Genomic DNA, 21,989 nt, shown 5'->3' with positions numbered 1-21,989 from the left:
GAATGAACCGCCAACTTATCCAACATATGTTTTATGCAGCGGATGCCCTTCCAGCTGCAACCCAACACTGGGAAACACCCATACACACTCAATCAAACACACACACTACGGCCAATTTAGCTTATTTAATTCACCTATAGCGCATGTCTTTGGACTGTGGGGGGAAACCAGAGCACCATTGTAAACACGATTGTGCTACCCACTGCACCACCGAAAATATCTTACATATACAATATATGTAGACAAAAATATACATATATAAGATAACATAAATAATAATAACAAAAGGAAACAATAGGATAAATAAATAAATAAATAAATAAATAAATAAAATTATACAAAGAAAAAACAATCAAAAATAATTTAAGATGTAGGTGTTTCCTTAAAAAAAAATTTATAAAAGGACTCCAGACTTTCTTGAAATGTTCTGACTTCTGTTTTATTGCTTAATAAATTTATTGTATTTTATTGCATGTAAAACAAATTTTTTTTAACTCATTGCCAATAAGAAGGGGGAACTGCTAACTTTCAATTCATATGTTGTCTAGCCATGTAAAGTTGTAAAGACTCTATTATCAGCCTGGAATGAATTTAATTCAGCATATTCTGACAGAACTCCAAGCAGTGCTGTTAAGGGGTTTGGGTCTATTATAACAACAGAAAAACACCTGAAACAAGACCAGAAAGTATGTAACAGTGTTGCTAGTTTGGTTGTACAGCGAAGACAAGTTGAATCAAGATCAGGGAATATTTTACTCAGTTTACAATATGTTTTTTAGTATGTAAAATAGTGCATATAAGCTCAGTCTAACTTTCACTTTTGTCGGATCCAATCTATAATCTGAAAAAAAAGAATTGCAGGCAGAATAAAAAAAAACACTTTCTGACAGTATTGGTGCTTATAGAAAGGCAGAACTTTTATTCTGAAAGGTAACTACATTTACATTCACTCATTCAGCAGATGCTTTTATCCTAAGTGACTTACAGGTGAGGATAAAAGAAGCACTTCAAATCATCAGAGACTTGCTGTATATACATTTACTTATTTATTAATGTGACTCAGTCGTAAGCAGCACTGTCGCCTCACAGCAAGAAAGTCGCTGGTTCGAGTAGTGGCTGGGCCAGTTAGCATTTCTGTGTGGAGTTTGAAGAGCAATCGCTGCATAAAACTAATGCTGTTGGTGGTTCATTCTGCTGTGGTGACCCCTTATAAATAAGGGACAAGCCGAAGGAAAATAAATGAATGAAAAAATGACTGTTGGCTTTTTAGATAACTGCAATGAAATGCACGTTTAATAAATATAAAAACGGTAATATTAACTGTCAGGAATTTGTTCTGTCATCAAACTGGTTTCTATTTCATTTCCACTGTAGCTCTCAAACTAAAGCAAGTTTCTCAAATATTTGGTGACCCCAGATAGACGCACTGCTTAAAAAGATTAGGGATGGCTTACATTTAATGTGTACTTTTATTTCTCATTGCTTGATCATCTCATGGCTGCACTAAGATGAAGAGAGAGTTTTTTTTGTTTCTTTTGTATGATTGGGCAAATATGTAAATATGATTCCAAAGGAAGGGTGTTAATGAGGATTGAATACATTAAAGCTCATTAACTTTTTTGCCATAAAAATAACCTGAATTACAGGCATTCCTCTGCTGATAAAAACAGCTTAGGGTGTTTAAAAAGTTTAAAAGAGCTTTAGGTGGATTAAAAAGTTAACTCAATAGAATAAGAAGCCAGTTCATTTTGCATTCACACTGTGCTTGTATTCATTAGCATGCTTAACATTTTAAGTATAAGAAATACAATACATTTAAATTCAAGTGAGGTGTAGGAAAGATAACTAATAACAAATTCAACTCAATTTAATATTTTGTATGACTGTAAAGTACCCCCAATTCTCACTATTAGCTAGTGGCTTATTACCTGCCTATTCTTAAGCTATTGGCTGTTGATTAATACTTATAGAGTACTTATTTTGCACAAACCTATTCTACATCCCTAATTCTACCTAATACCTTACTTAATAACTATTAATAATCAGAGAATTAGGAGTTTGGTGAGGAAAGGGTCATGGTAAAGGGTTTATTAAGCTTGAGAATTGTACCTTAAAATAAAATATGACAATTTTTTTCTTGTTAGTTATGATTTTATATTATGTTTTTGCTAAGAGATTTATTGGGGCGTAAACACTTTTGCACTGTGATCTTATTTTTATGCTGCTAGAATAGTTCCAGTTTTACCTTTCATGGTAACCAAGTAAAACCAATATTTCAAATTTGCGCAAATTATTGCATTATATAGAATCCTATAAAAAATATTAGTTTAATATGCAAATTATGTAAATATTATTAACCTATAAACATGTTGTATTCATAATCAGTAAATATTTTCTGGCCTAACTTGAACTTAATTAGATAATCTTTAGGACAACACTTACACATAATACTGAACATGGACACATGTCATGGACATTACCTATATACTATATGACTGCAGATTATCTATCTATCTATCTATCTATCTATCTATCTATCTATCTATCTATCTATCTATCTATCTATCTATCTATCTATCTATCTATCTATCTATCTATCTATCTATCTATCTATCTATCTATCTATCTATCTATCTATCTATCTATCTATCTATCTATCTATCTATCTATCTATCTATCTATCTATCTATCTATCTATCTATCTATCTATCTATCTATCTATCTATCTATCTATCTATCTATCTATCTATCTATCTATCTATCTATCTATCTATCTATCTATCTATCTATCTATCTATCTATCTATCGACTGCTTTAATCTATCTATCTATCTGTCTGTCTGTCTGTCTGTCTGTCTGTCTGTCTGCCTGTCTGTCTTCTCACTGTGTTGATGTGGGATTCCTCCGGGTGCTCCTGTTTTCGCCACAGTCCAAAGACATGCGCTGTAGGTGAAAGGGGTAAATTAAATTGGCTGTAGTGTACGAGTGTGTTTGCAAATGCAAAGTATATAGGTGTTTCCCAGTACTGGGTTGCAACTGGAAGGGCATCCGTTGCGTAAAACATAGGCAGGAATAGTTGGCGGTTCATTCTGCTATGGCAACCCCTGATAAATGAGTGACTAAGCTGAAGGAAAATGAATGAATAAGTGAATTGGATTGAATAATCTGTGCAGTTTATTAAGTTGAGGATTTTGCTAGTGTTTAGCAATAGTTTACATGTGAATTGAATACCCTGATGAAATGGTCTTAGCTAAAAACGAAAACAAACTCTAAACAAACTCTGTCGTTTTTTTTTTTTTTCAGATGTCTGCATCCTATGTACTAAAGCACACTCCATCCGCTGCTGCCTCGAATGCCTCTGACCAAAACGCACAAACTACATTTCCCATCGGCCACTTGGGCAAGGAACAACTACGAATCATCGGCGGGCCGCCCAATCACTGCATGGCTCACCCAAAGCACTCTGGGCCTGCAGTCAGCAGCCACAGTCTCCGGCCTTCAATGATAAACAACGAGGAGGATGATGGAGGGGGCGGGACCAAGGTGAAGAAGAAACGGAGGAAAAAAGACAAGAAAGAGTCGGAGTGGCACGAAGATGGACAGAGCAACGCTAAACCAAAGAGAAGGGAGCAAAAGGAAGGGAAAGAGATTCTTCCCAGAAAGACGAAGACAGCAAAGGAACAAAAGGATCATAAGAAGAGGGACGCAAAAGCCCAAAAAGAGGTCAAAAAGGTCAAAAAAGGTCAAGATGTGAAGGTGAAAACGCTGGCTAAAAACCAGTGTGCGACACATACGCCCTCCAAGAGAGGGAGGAAGCCAAAGTAAGTTGCGCATAAGAGGATTTTTGAGTTGCATATCAGTGAAATTTTATTACAATTTAAAACAACTGTATTCTGTTTTAATACCCTATAAATATATTCTAAAGCACAAATTAGAGATCTGCGCGGGACAAAATTTTGAATCCCGCTCCCGCCAGGTTTTAGCCTGAACCCGACCCGCTCCTGCCCCATTTTCTACCCGCCGCGCCCGATCCCGATTTGGGAGAACAAAACAGAAAACCACCCAGCTATACAGAGTCCAGAAAGCCTATAATATGCTGTCTGCATAAACACTTACAAACACACAGATAAGCACCAAGCACACACACACACAGACAAAGCTCTCTCTGTCAAACACACACACACACACACACACACACACCTCTTATTCGCTTGCACGTGCACAAACACATACATACACACAGACACACACAGCAACAAACAAGCTAAACACAGCATCGTGCTGTTTCATTCACACACATACATACGCGTGCTTGCTCGCTCGTGAGTCGGGAGCGATATTGCTAGACGGCCCGCTCCCGTCCCAAATTAAACTCGTTACCGACAGCTCCGGCGCTTTGATAGGAAATTTATTCCCGCGCCACAGAAATCTGGAAGGGCCCCTCGGCTGTACCAGACATACCAAATTTGCAGACATCTAGCACAAATCTTACAGGTATATTGTGGCAATATTTTGGCAATCCATTGCATGGGTCAAAATTACAGATTTTTCTTTTATGCCAAAATCATTCAAATATTAGGACTTGTCATACATTTCCTACAATAAATATTTAAAAACTCAAATTTTGTAATATTAATATGCAATGCTAAGAGTGTAAAGCATAATCTAGACAACTTTTAAAGTGATGCTCTCAATATTTGATTGAATCCTCAGATTCCAGATATAATAGTTGTATCTGAATCAAACATTGTCCTATCTTAACAAAAGTATACCTCGATAGAAAGCTTATTTATTCAGCTTTTGGACAATGCAGAGCTGAACAATATATTGTTTCAGCATCGATATTCCAATGTAGGGGTGTCAAAATTAATTGTTTCTTCGATGCACCATGATGCGAACACCAAACAATTCGGTATCGGTTCAGTAATAATTATGACTCGTTTTGTAGTCTAGTTACATTTATTCCTGTGATACAAAGCTGGATGTTCAGCATCATTACTCCAGCCTTCAGTGTCACATGACACTTCATAAATTGTCCTAATATGTTGATTAGTCTTTTCAAGAAACATTTCCTATTATTATCTATGTTACAAAATAGTTGTGCTGCTGAATATATTTGTGGAACTCTTGCCTTTCTCTAACAGTAATGTGCATGACAGGAAAAAGAGAGATTTTTACAACACAGGCTAATTCTGAAAGCGTAGCCCCATATGAATTTCTGGAGATCACAAATTATGTAGCCAGAAGTACGCATGGAGGCATCTCATCTTTAAAACTAACGGTATGGGGCGGTGTTATGTTGTTCCTTTTAGCGCTTACTAGTTGACTGCTTACCTCCGTATGGACGGCTTTTCCACTGTTAACAGTTTGGCAAGTTAGCTCACTATGTACGTTGGCAAACTTGAGATTCAAAGAGGAGTTGACCGCGACGTCTGGATTCGAGTCAGGGGAAGGACTGTTCCAGAAAGCGGATTAGACAAAAACAGAAGCCAAAAAAATAAACAAGTAAATAATTGAGTGAGAAAATGGTAAAATCTAAATATTGTAAAAATTAGGCGAGGGCTTTCTTTTTCTGGATTGCTTTTTAAAACTGTCGGTTGGGTTTAGGGAAGTGGGCGGGTCAATCGGTGCTTTTGAAAACTTTATTGGTTGGGTTTAGGGAAGGAGTCATTCAGTCAGTCGACAACGGCCTCTGATGGATTTACGCGAGAACAACAGGTGGGAATGGCACTCGAGAGAGTTATTTGAGATCTCAAAGAGTACAAAGCAGCCTCTGGTGAAAAACTTGAGTATGAATTTGGCGCTCTCCAGAAATGTATATAGCAGTACGTTTTCAGAATGAGCCTGGGTTGTATTTTTTAGTTTTGCAGCCAATAATGTTTAGACTCACAGTACTTTAAGTCTAACAGTGGAGTGCCATGTGCACTTTATAATAACACCATAATAATAACAGGCATATTTAACACACTTGGTGCTGCAGGTTTTTAAAGGAAGCAGGCTAGCTTTTTGTTAGTAAATAATTTTTAGTTTCTTTTCTGTGATTTTCATCCTTTGAACGCAATTTTGCATGTATTGTCTCAGTTTTGCACATATTGTCTCAGTGCTGTTCTCGCCTAGCTCAATCAAAGACCTTTTCATTCCTTGATTGGCTGAAATGTGAGACTGGGATTTGCGGGCGTTGCAAGGTGAATGCAGTGTAGGTACTTATGCGTTTCTTATTTGAATCCAGGGTCAAAACATTGATCCTGCAAGCTCCTGAAAGCTACTTTTGTTTCATATATGGAGAAAAAAAGATGCATTCGTTTACATAAGTCAGAATTGTTAGCCCTCTTGAAAGCCCCCTTATATATTTATTTCCTCAATTTCTGTTTAACGGAAAGAATTTTTTTTTTTTTTAACACATAAGAATAATAGTTTTAATAACTCATTTCTAATAACTGATTTCTTTTATCTTTGTCATGATGAAAGTAAAAGTAAATAATATTTTAATAGGTATTTTTCAAGATACTAGTATTCAGCTGAAAGTAACATTTAAAGGCTTAACTAGCTTAACTTAATTCGGCAAGTTAGGGTAATTATGTCAAGGTTTTAGGGTAGGGAAAAGCGCGAGGACTCAAGTACAGAAACAAAAAATGTGTTTATTATAAAATAAAACACAACAAAAACCACCCAAAGGGGGAAAACATTGACAAAACAAATAAATAAAGAAACAAACTTGATTGGGCTCGCAGGGAAGAGCAGGACTGGACATGACTAGACAGGACTTACTAGAAAGAAAGATGACAAACTGGCACAGAACAGCAGACAAGAGTAGACTATAAAGAGAAAGAATTAACAAACAAACAGTTAAATTGAATAAACTAATGATGGGTTAACAAGGAGGGTGGGACTAGACAATAGATAGGAGCACATGACGCAAAGAAACAACACAAGTCATGTGCTCAAATAAAACGTGACTAGAAACACTCAACCCAATGAGAACTCATTAATTGCGTGATCACATGAATTAACACTAAAGCATGCAGCCACAGTAATACTATGAAAAATTCCTTGCTCTGTTAAACATAATTTGGGAAATATTTGAAAAAAATAAAATAAAATAAAAAGTTCACAGCGGGCTCATCATTTTGACTTCAACAGCACATTACAAAAAAATCCAAGCCATAGCAGCTTTAAAGGTTCAATAAACCCTTGAGTGCTTTTTTGAGATTTTAACAGATTTGTGTGTGTTGAGCATCAGTTAAGACAATGTTAGCACCTGATAGCTTTAATTAATGGGCAAAACTGGATAATTTTGAGCTTTTGTCAGCTTATTTCAGCTTCCGGGTTTAAAATGATTTTGGGGCGGATCAAAATCGGCAATGTAGCGCAAAACTGCAAGTGCAAAGATGATGCGTCGGTTTCTCATTATTATTCATAGCTGAGTTTTCTTATCCTATGAGAAGAGCCTGCTTCTTAATTATTCATGACTGCATATGCTTTCCGAAGGCAAGGCAGACCTGCCAGTGCCAAGCTTTGAGACACGGACCCACGGTACACACTATTTAGCCGTTCATGAAGGGTTGTATTTGTTTGTCCACGGGGTTTGATGCATGTTTTCCCTGTCAGGGCCTATATAGCAAAGCTGTTTGTGTACAGCAAGCTATTTTGTCAAGAGAGCAGTACGAGTATGGCGGAGAATGGCGGACGTTGTCCTTTATCAGGAGTTCGTTCACATTTAGACACATCGCCGTCCTGCTGTGTTCACCTAAATTCTCTACATTACCAACAGGGCTAATGGTTAAAATAGACAGGGCAAGAGACCTGCTGCACTGAGTCTGCATTCAGACCTATGATTCAGGCCCAGGGATTGATGGAGAAGTCCTCATTTATAGTGTTTGCAGTATATGAACACGGTTATCTTTTTGTAATGATATAAATTGTGGTTATGTGTATATGAAATTACGAAAAACTAATGTAGCAGGGCATTAAATTACTGTTTATTTCTTTGTATTTTGACTTTGTAAACTATAAAGTCGTGCGTCTCCACACGTTTTGTGTCTCATTTTGTGAGCCGACTGACAACAGTTGTTCGCTCCCCTCCTTCTTCCCTGCTGGCCACGCCCACTCCTGCCCTGTGCTCGCGGAGCTCCATGCCCACTATGATGCCTCTTTTGAAAAAATTCTGAGGCAGACCTGAACCAAAAGTGGGGGTGTCATGACCCTTTAAAAAAAATCACCATCAGGCCTCAAAGTTTATGTCATCATTGTAGGAAGCACTACAAATTCCCTTATTGTGGTGTCTCCAAAAGAAAGTATTGAAATGATATTATTTTTTTGCCGTTCTTGTAAGTTGTCCATATAAAAATATGGAAGCGTCTGTAGCAGATGTCATTTTGGTGCCATTATATACCCTAATATTTGTCAGTCAAACAAGCCCTTGGGTGGTTTTCTCTAAGATTTGTCAACCTGTGCAAAACTGTGGAAGTAAGATTTTAGGAGTGTTTGTGGCTGTGTTATGCAGAGAGCAGGGTGCCATGCCTCCGGAGAAGAAGAAGAAGGGGAAGAGGAAAAGTGATGCAGTGCTGGAGATGGTGGAGAGTGATGACACAGCCTCTCTCAGCACGCTCGCCACCGGCGGGGAGGAAAGCACCGACCCTATGGATAACACTGTGAGTTCTCCTCAAACCCAACAATACTTGGTGCATCATGCTGTGTATTTGCACAAACACACAATCATTCACATTAAGTTCTGCATTTAAAGTACGCATGAACTGGCAACTGCCAACACTTTTTTCGTATTGTGATGCAGTTCCTAGAGAAACGGAATATTTAATATTAAAAGAAAACAGTGGGCGCGGCTTTTTTGTTCTACTGCGAGCTGATTGGATGTAGTAAAGTAGGCATTTCATTCAGAAAGATCGAGAAAAGGGTTTGGGGAGAGTTTTTACAACCTAACAGACTCCTCCGCACCATTTCTGTTTGTTGTCATAACTAACTGTTGGAGGGGTGTGGTTAAGTTTGTTAGCCACGCCCAATACCTCAGATAGATACAATCTGAGAATTTAACTGTAAACAAACAGGCATTTTCAGATTTTCATTTTAGATTACATGGGCAAGCTATTTATTTTTGCTTATTGATATGCACTGGTTAATTTTTCACCACAAAACTAGCAATGTGAGTTAACAAAATCAATATGGCTAGTTTTGATTTTAGTAAATACGCATTACATATTTTTTTCTGGTTTAAAACAGTGTGCAGTGTCAGGTTATCACTTTATCAAGTTATCAATTAATTCATTTAGGTATGCACAGTATTGTTTATATACTGTTTATCAAACGGTATTTGTTTTTTTATTCTTTTGTACATCTTTTGTAAATTGTATATTAACTTTGCATGTCCTTTTCTAGACTTTTTCTGCTTCACTGACCTTAATTGTTGTGACTTTTTGTACCTAAATTTTATTTGAAGTAAAAACAACTGCTCAGCTTTTTTCAGTTGTCAGCATTTTTCACTTTTGGCATATGTCACTTGATAATAATGCAATAGTTTTTATATTAGTTTAATAATAATTAAATAAGGGCAGCTACCCCTAATGAATAAGGAACTAAATGAATAAATGAATGAATGAATAATTAAATAATATTAGTTTTTCAACATCATCAATTTGTCAACATCATCTACATTTTTTAATACTTTTTAATAGATAAATTTATAGACAGAATAAAAAAAAATATATTTTCTATTATTAGTATTATTTCATGCAGTTTTCTTTTCAGATTACTGTATATTTTCAAATTCAGATTTCAAATCATTGCATTTTTTTTTTGATAATCATCTTTACGTGCCATCATTAATTAAAGAAAAAAATATACGTATATATATCAAGTTGTATGTAAAAAAGTGTATTAGTTCTTATAAAGTTTTTCAACATCTTCAATTTGTCAACATCATCATTATTTTTCCATAATTTTAATGGATAAATTATAGACAGAATCAAAAAATAAGTTCGTTCATTCATTCATTCATCTTCTGCCGCTTTTCCGGGGCCGGGTCGCGGGGGCAGCAGTCTTAGGAAAGAACCCCAGACTTCCCTATCCCCAGACACTTCCTCCCGCTCCTCCGGGGGGATCCCGAGGCGTTCCCAGGCCAGCCGAGGGACATAGTCCCTCCAGCGTGTCCTGGGTCTTCCCCGAGGCCGTCTCCCGATGATTTACCAGTCAATCTAGGTTTCAACTCTCACCTATGGTCATGAGCTTTGGGTCATGACCGAGAGGACAGGATCTCTGATACAAGCGGCTAAAATGAGTTTCCTTCACAAGGTGGCAGGGCGCACTCTTATAGCTCTGACACCCGGGAGGAGCTCTGAGTAGTGCCGGTGCTACTCCACATCAAGAGAAGTCAGCTGAGGTCGCTCGGGCATCTGTTTCGGATGCATCCTCGATGCCTACCTAGGGAGATGTTTGGGAGGAACACTCGGGGAAGACCCAGGACATGCTGGAGAGACTATGTCTCTCGGCTGGCCTGGGAATGCCTCGGGATCCCCCCAGAGGAAGAGGGGAGAGGGATATCTGAGGTTATCTTGCTGCCTTTGCGACCTGGCCCTGGAAAAACTGATGAAAATGAATGAATGAATAGTGTATATTTTCAAGTTCAGATTTCTGATTATTGTATATATTTTCGATATCATCTTAACTTGCCATCATTTAATAAATTAGAGAAAAAAATTCATTAAGTTTAATCAGAAGTGAAAGTACACACTTTCTGTCTTAGGGAGTGTATTTTTTAAATGTTTATGCTAACAACTTTGAAAAATGACTTTTTCTCATTTCTTTATTGTTGTGCAGAAGAGGCGATCAGGGCGTCAAGTGAAGCGGCGGAAGTATAACGAAGATCTTGATTTCAAGGTTGTGGATGATGACGGGGAGACCATCGCTGTGTTGGGCTCGGGCCGAATCGCCGCCATGTCTTCCTCCACCCTCGCTTGGCAGGCTGAGGTAACCGTGGCAACATCTGTTTTTATGCCACACCACAGACCTGCCCTACTTCTGTAGGGGCGGAGATAACACTCTGGAATGATCCCCATCTGCTTTTTTTTTCTCCCCAGGAACCCCCTGAAGACGAGGCTAATATCATTGAGAAAATCCTCTCAGTGCGAACGGTCAACAAAGAGGTAAATGGTTCAGATTACACATATAAAAACTGCAGTAAAAGAGCTCATGAACTCTGAGGTCCATTGTCAAGGTTTTTACATTAAAAAAAGTAATGGGAGCAATTCCAGCATTATGGATGTGACATTTGAAGTAAAAACATAAACCTAAATTCACAGAGAAAGTATATTTAACATAATATTGAAACATCTGTTTATTTTTTCAAAACTACCAACCATAGAGTTATGGGATCAGAAAATGATCAATCGGTACACAAAAAAATAGCAAGTCAAAATGATCTTACTAATATAAGAAGGCAAAACATATATTTAATTATAAGCATACTGAGAATTCTGTATTTGTACAATACATATCAATGTACCTTGCATAACTGTATGAACCCATATTGTGCAATCCGCTTGTAAAGTCGTAAGGTATGAAATACTGTTTCCAGGTTCACACATTAAAGTGAATTTGATATATAATCATGTTGTACACAACAGTCTCTGGACTTGCTGCATCACAGACAACAATATTTTAACAATTTATAAAAAATTAATCACTTTTAGGCCATCTGATATTAGCCAAGGATATATAGTTGAAGTCAGAATTATTAGCTCCCCTGTTTATTTTTCTCCTCAATTTCTGTTTAACGGAGAGAAGATTTTTTTAGAAACACATGTCTAAACATAATAGTTTTAATAACTCATCTCTGATAACTGATTCATTTAATCTTTGCTATGAGGACAGTAAATAATATTTGACTAGATATTTTTCAAGACACTTCTATACAGCTTAAAGTGACATTTAAATACTTAATTAGGTTAACCAGGCAGGTTAGGGTAATTAGCCAAGTTATTGTATAACGATGGTTTGTTCTGTAGAGTATCTGAAAAATGTAGCTTAAAGGGGCTAATAACTTTGACCTTAAAATAGTTTTTAAAAAATTTAAAACTGCTTTTAATCTAGATGAAATAAACAAATACGACTTTCTCCAGAAGAAAAAAATATTATCAGACATACTGTAAACGTTTCATTGCTCTGTTAAAAATTATTTGGGAAATATTTAAAAAAGAAAAAAATCAAAGGAGGGGTGCTTTGTACTACTTTGTACTACATTGTAGAAATTCTTTGAATTAACTTCACAACCCAAAAGAAATTATGCTAATCAAAAGGATAAGAGTTGCTCACTATAAAACAAAAATAAGTGAGTTTATTTGCTTTTACATTTTTGCATTCATGGGGGAAAAGCTATGTTATGTGACATCTCTCCATTATAGATGTGACTGATGTAAAATTGGCACTTATGTGACTTTATTAAATCAAATATAATAGTTTGAAAACATTGACAGAAAATTGAGTATTTTACAGTACTGCAAAACACAAGCCTAAGCAGACAACATAAAAAGGGTTTCACTATATTGTTAAAAAACTTACATTTTTCAATGGCTGACATTTGCATGGAATTGTTCATATGCTGTTTTCTTTCCTGATTTAACCCCTACATTAGGCCACACTGTTTAATATGTGTGGTGAATTGTATATAAGTGGTAGATATGTAAATAAATTGAACAACAATCTGACCACAATTTGAAGCAACCTGCATTATTGTTTGCCTGCTTACATCTTTCATAGATGGATGCTGCTGTGATTAAGGTTAAAAGCATATATATATACTTTAAAAACACTCATAAAGTACATATTAGTACATATTTTGGAAGAGTGAGTAGTATAAAATATAGTATAAAAATACAGTGAGTAAATTATCCATTAAATATGACGACGATGATGAAATAGTTACTCACTATTTGGAAAGTTCACTAGTAGAATGGAAAGTCACTCACACTTCAATCTGTCGTTTTTAATTAGATGGCCCCCGATGAACCGCCTGAAGAGATGGAGGAGTTTTACGTAAAGTACAGAAATTTGTAAGTGCACTCATGCCACTCAAACTGCTGTTACCTTTTTTGTGTTTTTGAAACGCTCAAACAGTCAGCTTGTCAAACTGTCATATCTCACCTTTATTGTTTAATGAAACATTAATATCATTTATGCATTGAATGATCCATCTGGTAGAGCTCTAATACACTTTAGCTCATGAAACAATTGGCTGATTTACCAATAGTATAACTTGAACTTTACCAATAGTATAACTTAAACAAGATTTATTTTTTGTTGTAATTCTGGAAATTGAAGTAATAGTAATAGGAAAGAAGTTACAGGTCACTTCTAACCTCAAAAACAAGTGAGATTTAAAAGTATTATAATAAATGAATCATGTGTTGCTTACAGATATTATGAGCAAGATCAGATGCAAATTAGGAATATTATATTATATTATATTATATTATATTATATTATATTATATTATATTATATTATATTATATTATATTGTATCGTATTGTATTGTATTGTATTGTATTGTATTGTATTATACTATACTATATTGTATTGTATTATATTGTATTGTATTGTATTGTATTATACTATATTATATTATAGTATATTAAATTGTATTATACTCTTATATTATACTATATTATGTTATACTGTATTGTATTATATTATATTATATTATATTATATTATATTATATATAATGTAGATAAGATTCTATTGTATTATATTATATTATATTGTATTTATTTATTTATTTTCATTTTGTTTACCAAATTACTACAGTCAGTAAATAACTTACAATTGATTTAAAATTTTAGGAATTTTGTTTTAGGTATTTTTTGTTTTTTTATTTTTGTATTTTAAGAGGTTGTGTGCTTAATTTTAGTTCAATGCAGAAAATGTATGTCAGTGATTAAAAAAAAGAGCTTAGTTTTGTTTTTGCACAGTGCTGTTTCATTTTTTTTTTTTAATTTTGAGTTGAAATGTATTATGCATGTTTTACCCAAAAGTTTATGTAGAAACACTATAAAGACATAATATAACAACATGCTATTTTAAATCAAATAACCAAATGAATGATCTGAAGCACATTCAGTGCACGTTTTCATCTATAAAAGCCTTTTTCTCTTTGCCAGCTCCTATCTGCACTGTAAATGGGCGACCTTGGAAGAGCTGGAGAAGGACCCACGCATTCACCAAAAAATCAAGCGCTTCAGAAACAAGCAGGCACAAATGAAGCACATTTTCACCGAGGTGTGTCTGACAAAACAGGTTGCTTTTTTATAGCACTTTTAAAGTTATAGATGTGAAATGCATTAAAGGGATTGTTCACGCTAAAATGAAAAATCTCCACTTGTTTAAACCTGTGTGAGTTTCTTTCTTCTGTTGAACACAATGGAAGTTGAACTAAATTATGTTGGAAATGTATGTTTTTCCAACTACAAATGTTGATTGTGTTTATTTTTCAATACTCTTCAGAATAAACCTTGCGTTGTGTTTAACATAAGAAATAAGAAAATAAGAAAAGTGTGAGTAAATGGTAAAGAAATTATCATGTTTGGATGCACTATCCCTTTAAATACAGGAGGATGTAAAATCAGAAATGCATTTTGAAAATCCCTGAATTTTTATTACTGTAGTTTAACCCTCTTGTTGTCCTGAATTTTGTATACACCATTCGCTCTTTGGGTCAAAAATGACCAGCCTTCACTAAACCTCATAAATAAAAGAGCAAAATTTTATTTTAATCCTTAAATCTATTTTGCATGAGGAAACAACCTTATCTTCATCACAAATTCTTAAAGTGCATGCATAATTTTATTATGTTATCCAACTATTCCCTCTGATTTCGGGAACAATTTACAATAATCATTGGGTTTAGGGGTAGGGAATACAAAAATGATGCTCCAGGATTAACATAAATGTTCATCCAGGATCGCATTGTACTTGAGACTTGAGACCTGAGATAAATAGGCAGAAAATTTTAATTTTCTGAAACTGAGATGTTTATTAAACCATCTAGCAAACAAACTAATTTCTGCCATATACATGTTTTTTATGATATTTATTTTGTATCACATTCGATACATCAGGAATAATTTACAGTTGTGGTTAGGTTTAGGGGTAGGGAATAGGTGTGGATTATATTTTCAAACAAAAATGCTGTTTTAGGATCAACATAGATGTTCATCCAGGATCGCACCGTACTTGGCAAAATCATGACGTGTGTGTGTTTGTCAGGGCAACATGGCGAATGCTCCCACATGCAAACATGTTGCGCTAAACAAACTATTGTAACCATTTACACCCGGCGTATATGCTGTCGAGAATGCAGAAAGAGCCTAGTGTTAAAACTATGTGTGTGCCTGTAGTTTTATAGCTTGCAGGTTAAAATTGACTCAACAGATGTTCAACATTGACATGTTGTACCCTAAAGGCTGATTTATACTTCTGCGTCAAACGCCGGCGTATGCTACGGCGCTGACGCATAGCCCTTCGCTACTGACGTGCACCTCTCAAAAAAATTTAACTACATGTCGCAACAACGCGTAGCGCAAGCTCTGTGATTGGTCGGCTTGGTAGCGCTGACGAGTCTGGGCGGGACCGAGAGCTGCGCGAGCGGCGCTAGCCCAATGGAGCGATTGTTTACAAGTGTGGAGTCCCGTGAAGGAGCTCCGGATGGAAAGTTTTGTTATGTTTTTACCTCATAGTTAAAGTTGTTGCACGTCCGGCGGTTCCTGCCTCAAAATGAGCAAGTTTGAGCCACTTGTACATCCAGGAAGTGTTCAGGAAAAGCAAAACAGCAGCGAAGAAACTCAACACAGAGGAACATTTACACCTCACTGCCAACTAGCGTTTCGGAAGTGTTAATGCAGACCAACAGAGACAGCGCGCAGAAGTATAAATGCACAGCCACGCGCGTTGCATGCGCCGTGGGTTACGCCGGTCGCTTGACGCAGAAGTATAAACCAGGCTTAAGTGTGCACACCCTTCATGAAAATATGAAAATAGAGAATTCTTCTTTTTATTTATTTTTCATTTTTTGGGACATTTCAGTAAAAGTCATCAAACTTGAAGATAAAAAAACCCCCAATTAATTTCAGATGTTTAATTGGCTACATTTAGGACAATCATTGTTAAATCAATTGGCTTATGAAAAACAAAGTATTGTATTTAATAATATGTTATTTGAGGACCTTTTCAGTTTTAATATAAATAAAAAACGCATTTTTCCTTCTGTTAAAATGGTATCTGGGTCAATTTTGGCCCGTACGTCAACAAATGGCTTTGTCTTAGACCACTTTCATTACTGAATATGCACCTTATCATTTGCCTAAATCTACTTGTGTTGTTTTGTTTTCTCCTCAGCCGGATGAAGACCTTTTCAATCCAGATTATATTGAGGTTGATCGGGTTTTAGAGATTGCTATCACCACAGATACAGAAACAGGAGAGGTGAGGCGCTCCTCAAATCGTCACTTGAAAACAAACCTATAATAAATACTTGTGGCGCCAGTCTTTTAATGTTGGCTTTGTTTGCATTTTAACAGGAAGTTACACACTACCTGGTGAAATGGTGCTCTTTGTCATATGAAGAGAGCACTTGGGAGCTTCAGGAAGATGTCGACCCTGTAAAAATCAAAGAGTTCGAAGAGCTCAAGAAAGTTCCTGAAATGAAGCATGTGGTAAGTCCTTGACTTCAAATAGAGCTGGTGTTTCCTCGTAACACGATTTATTGGTCAATTATACAGTGTGCATGTTTGCATTATGATCACGTGGTTCAACGTGGTTTAAGAACATGTTTATTTTTCTGTACAGCATGCATTTTGAAGGAAATGACTGTTGTCTTGTATTTGTTTTTATAATACAGGAAAGGCCTTTGCCAGAACAGTGGCAGAAACTGGAAAAATCCAGAGACTACAGGAATGGGAATCAGCTCCGAGAATACCAGCTAGAGGGAATGAACTGGCTGCTTTTCAACTGGTACAACAGGTAAAAAAGAAGATATTAGGGTTCACATTAATGTTTGAGTCTATTTAAAGGTATATTGTCACTAATTTAGGAATAATCTAAAGCTAATAAAAAAAAAGATTTACAAAATAAAACACCAATAAATTAGCATTTTAATCTGTTTTTTTTTTATTATTCATCTCAGTTGTTTATTTAGCTGCATTTAGGTTTATCAACGCTTATTAAAAAAAGCATTCAATCATTCATTTGTTCATTCATTCATTCATTCATTTTCCTTTGGCTAAGTCCCTTTATTCATCAGGGATCACCACATTGGAATAAATTACCAACTTTTGTTGGCTCCAGCATATGTTTTACACAGCTTATGCCCTTTCAGCTGCAACCCAGTACTGGGAAACATACACACTCATCCACACACATACACTACAGCCAATTTAGTTTATTCAATTCGCATGTCTTTGGACTGTGGGGAAAACAGAGCACCTGGAGGAAACCCATGCCAGCATGGGGAGAACATGCAAACTCCACGTTCAATTCAACATTCAATCAGTGATAATTAATTATATAATAAAAAAGTAATCTAACATAGGGCAATATCTTTGATTAATATTTTATTTGCTTTTTTTATTTAGTTTTAATTAAAAAATAATGTTTAATTTTAGCAAATAAAATTCAGAAGAATAATTTGGTAACATAATCGTGTGTACCATTTTACACTGCAAATAAATACTCTAAATGATAATGATGATTATTTGAAATTTTGAATACTTGTTATCAATGGTTTATAAAATAAATCACAAATTTATATTTTACTCAGTAACATTGACCTATTAATGACAAATAAAGAGAACCAATATTAACTTTAATACCTTTCATTTTGTTTCCAGAGTTGTGAATAAAATGTTGTATTAGTATTTTATTTGTCATTATTATATGAAATAAATGAGAATTCAAAAATAAAATATAAAACCTATTTTTTCAAAAAAAATTTTTAATTAAAAATACAGAATCGTTTCCACAGGTGTACACTACCTGACAAAAGCATATGATCCCAGTTGTAATAGCAACAAATAATAACTTGACTACTTCTAGTTGATCATTTGTAAAAGTGGCAGAAGGTAGATTTTTAATGAATCATCTGTTGAATTGCATCCCAATCATCACAAATGATTACCCTGTTTGGTGAAGGGAAAATCATGGTGTTACATTCAGTATTGAAGCATGCGAGAGATCTGCAGAGTGGATAGCAACATCAACACCCTGAGGTATCAAGACATTTGTGCTGACCATAACCAGGGCCGGCGCCTCCATAGAGGCGCCCTTACACCCCCCACCCCCACCGGTAATCACTTTCATCTGCGACAACCCCAACCGCCCCCAGCCCACCCCCGGTCCTCATTTTCACCTGGTCCTCACTATCACTTTCCACCTGTTTTCAAGTTTTTTTTCAAGTTTTCACTTTCGGGTTGAGGGCGGTGTGATTGTCCATTGCCAAGAGCTCCAGTTCAGCTTGCTCTGGCCCTTCTTATTACATTACAAACCACAGGAGAGGGCCAATTCTTCAGCAGAATAGTGCTCCTTCTTATACTTCAGCCTCCATATCAAAGCTCTTGAAAGCAAAGAAGGTCAAAATGCTCCAGGATTGGCCAGCCCAGTCACCAGACATGAACATTATTGAGCTTGTCTGGGGTAAGATGGAGGAGGCATTAAACATGAGTCCATAGAATCTTGATCTTTCTTTGCAAAGTTTATTTGCAGTTTCAGATGACTTTATTATTTAAGTGATTTGAGTCGTTGCAGAGATGTTTGGATGCAGTCGTCCAAGCTCATGGGAGTCATACACAATATTCATTCTGTTTCCACTGCAGCATGACTTTTATATTCTATACTGTACATTATTTCTGTTAAGTCACAAGACTTTTGTCTAAGCAACGTCAGACCTTACTGTCCTAATGAAATAATTATAAATCAAGGCATGATCATATTTTATTTTGGTAACATAAGCGTAATCTAGAGGCCTTTGCCTTTCATTTAAGCCACTTCTGATACCAAAGGATCAACTAGAAGTCAAGTCATTATTAGACGTTCCTAAAACCTGGATTGGCGACAAGATTTGTGTGTCAGTCAGGTAGTGTATGTGCTATACGGTGTGTCAGTCAGGTAGTGTATGTGCTATACGGTGTGTCAGTCAGGTAGTGTATGTGCTATACGGTGTGTCAGTCAGGTAGTGTATGTGCTATACGGTGTGTCAGTCAGGTAGTGTATGTGCTATACGGATTATGTTACATACATAAAGACAATAGATATATATATATATATATATATTTATTTCCTAATAAAGGCTAATAACCTAAAAATGATATAGCTAATGATCATAAAACAAAATGGGCCGATTCCAAATCTAGTTTTCTGCAACTTCATTCTATTTTTCTTGATGCAGGAAAAACTGCATTCTGGCTGATGAGATGGGCCTGGGAAAGACCATCCAGTCCATCACCTTCCTCTATGAGATTTTCCTCATGGGTCTCCGAGGACCTTTCCTCATCATCGCCCCACTGTCCACCATCACCAACTGGGAGAGAGAGTTTCGCACCTGGACTGAAATGAACGTCATCGTCTATCACGGCAGCCAGATCAGCCGGCAGATGATCCTGCAGTACGAGATGTACCACCGAGATGAGCAGGTGCGGCAAACACTCATTCACTATTCCTTTCAGGGTCTTTTCCTGTGCTGAATGTCTTGGGCATTTGGATCATTTTCGTGGCATTTTTTTCTGACCTTACATTACATTTATTTGACCACAGTGAGGGGGTTTTGCTGGTAACACTTTCAAAATGCTTGCATGTAGGGGTTCCAGGCTGTAACTAAATAGTTGCATTTTGGGACGTCAGAATATGAAACATTTTGATTAAGGACATACTTTCTTTTTATGAATTTTCAAATATTGTCATAATTTTTCTGTAGTAACACTATCTGGAAGCACTGGCAGAAATTTGGGGTGTTTCAATTTTTAGTATGATATTCACTAATGTTGATGGTTAACTGGACTTGTATTTGCATTTGCATTTGTCCGAAATGTCTATGTATTGTTTTTCATAACACAAAACACGTCATAGATACCATCAAACTTTTTGCCAATGGTTGTGAGGTTACTTGTGGTTTTCACAAAATGTACAAAATGAGGTTGTACATTTTTCACAAAATCTTCACACAAGACTGAACATTCTGTCATCATTTACTCTCCCTTCACTTAATCCAAACCTGACTATCTTTCTATATATTTGTAATGTGAGGGACGCTGACAATGAAGTTGAGAATCCAAATACAGTATTTATTTGAAAAGAGGATGATCAGGCAAGCAAAGGTCAATCAGAGGAGCAAACAGGTACATGCAGAACCATCCGAAGTCGTGGTCAAAGAACAGGCGAATGGTCGGTACAGGCAGCAATGAATCAAAAAGATAACACAGGGCAAGGATCAAAACACGACTAGGCTAAACAAGTGCTCACAGAAAAACAAGACTCAGCAACTGGTGTGTGTGGGTGTGTCTGTGCTGCTTTTAAAGTCTATGCAATCAGTTTTGAACAGCTTTAGCTGTGTGTTAGCAATCAGTGGAAAACCGGAACAGGTGTGAGTGTGTGGTCCATGACAGGATTTGTAGTCCATATGTTGACAGATTTGTATTCCTGAGTGAAAGTGAATGATTCTCAGCGATCCATAAACCTGGAACACTGGTAATTGTGACAATATTCATATAATATATAGTAAATATCTACTTATATGCCTAAGATATGTAATGTCTATCTTCATAAAATATTTAAGATATTTTGAAGAAAGCTGCAAACATGTTACCGTTGACCTCCATTGTATTTGTTTTTCTAACTATGAAAGTCAATGGTTACAGGTTTTCAGCTTTTATATCTTTTTTTAATGTTTCTTTTTTCTGGTTTGGAACCACTTGAAGGAGAGTAAATAGTCAGTAAATTGTCACTTTTAAATTAACTTTCCTTCTAAGCTACTGTCTAACATGTAATTGTAGGAAACAAAATTATTAATATTCCATGTGCAGTGCTACCAAATCAAATGTTAGTCTGGAACCCCGGTATGCAATGTATAGCTTTCTCTTTGCTTTTTTAGGGAAACATCATGTCTGGCGAGTTCAAGTTTCAAGGCGTGATCACTACATTTGAAATGATAATGGCTGACTGTCCGGAGCTGAAGAAGATTAACTGGCGCTGCGTTGTGATCGACGAGGCTCATCGTCTGAAAAATCGCAACTGTAAACTGCTGGAGGGACTCAAACTCATGAACCTGGTTAGTTACTTGTTTTTGCTCATTTGTGGACCGATACACACATCATTATGTGACAAACATATCTGCATGTACAGTTGAAGTCATCATTATTATTAATATTTTTTAATATTTCCCAAATGATGTTTAACAGAGCAAGGAATCTCATTTCTTTTATTTTGGCTAGAGTAAAAGCAGTTAAAAAAAAGAAAAACATTTTAAGCTCAATATTTTTATCCCCCTTAAGCAATATTTTTTTTTTCGATAGTTTACAGAACAAACCATGTTATATAATGACTTGCCTAATTACCATAACATGCCTAATTAACCTAGTTAAGTCTTTAAATGTAACTTTAAGCTGTATAGAAGTGTCTTGAAATATATCCAGTAAAATATTATTTACTGTCATCATGTCAAAGATAAAAGAAATCAGTTATTAGAAATGAGTCATTAAAACTATCATGTTTAGAAATGTGTTAAAAACATCTTCTTTACATTAAACAGAAATGGGGAAGAATATAAAGAGGGGCTAACAATTTGGGAAGGCTAATAATTCTGACTGACTAACTGCATAAATCATAGCATTTTCACATTTCCAGCTTTCTCAGCAGCGGAAGTAGTCATAGTTGGGTAAACTTTGGCCCAATCCCAATTCTGTTTTTGTACCCCTTCCCTTTAGCCCTTACAACCGAGGGTTA

General features: G+C 36.0%; 1 protein-coding gene across 6 annotated transcripts in view; it reads left to right on the top strand.

Moving 5' to 3' along the window:
* The window catches only part of chd6 (chromodomain helicase DNA binding protein 6), a 90,313-nt gene that overhangs the window by 24,174 nt on the left and 44,150 nt on the right, over positions 1 to 21,989 (top strand). For all 6 annotated transcript variants that reach the window (XM_009302700.5, XM_694268.11, XM_073954634.1 and 3 more), the window contains 11 exons: positions 3,303 to 3,820; positions 8,503 to 8,650; positions 10,827 to 10,976; positions 11,087 to 11,152; positions 12,999 to 13,057; positions 14,165 to 14,282; positions 16,398 to 16,484; positions 16,580 to 16,714; positions 16,900 to 17,021; positions 19,441 to 19,684; positions 21,139 to 21,315. In XM_009302700.5, coding sequence (XP_009300975.1) covers positions 3,303 to 3,820; positions 8,503 to 8,650; positions 10,827 to 10,976; positions 11,087 to 11,152; positions 12,999 to 13,057; positions 14,165 to 14,282; positions 16,398 to 16,484; positions 16,580 to 16,714; positions 16,900 to 17,021; positions 19,441 to 19,684; positions 21,139 to 21,315 — 1,824 coding nt within the window. The remainder of the gene's footprint in view (positions 1 to 3,302; positions 3,821 to 8,502; positions 8,651 to 10,826; positions 10,977 to 11,086; positions 11,153 to 12,998; positions 13,058 to 14,164; positions 14,283 to 16,397; positions 16,485 to 16,579; positions 16,715 to 16,899; positions 17,022 to 19,440; positions 19,685 to 21,138; positions 21,316 to 21,989) is intronic.

The sequence above is a fragment of the Danio rerio genome, chromosome 6 (genome assembly GCF_049306965.1).
Source record: "Danio rerio strain Tuebingen ecotype United States chromosome 6, GRCz12tu, whole genome shotgun sequence".
Lineage (NCBI taxonomy): Eukaryota > Metazoa > Chordata > Actinopteri > Cypriniformes > Danionidae > Danio > Danio rerio.
This window is presented reverse-complemented; position numbering and strand designations above follow the sequence as displayed.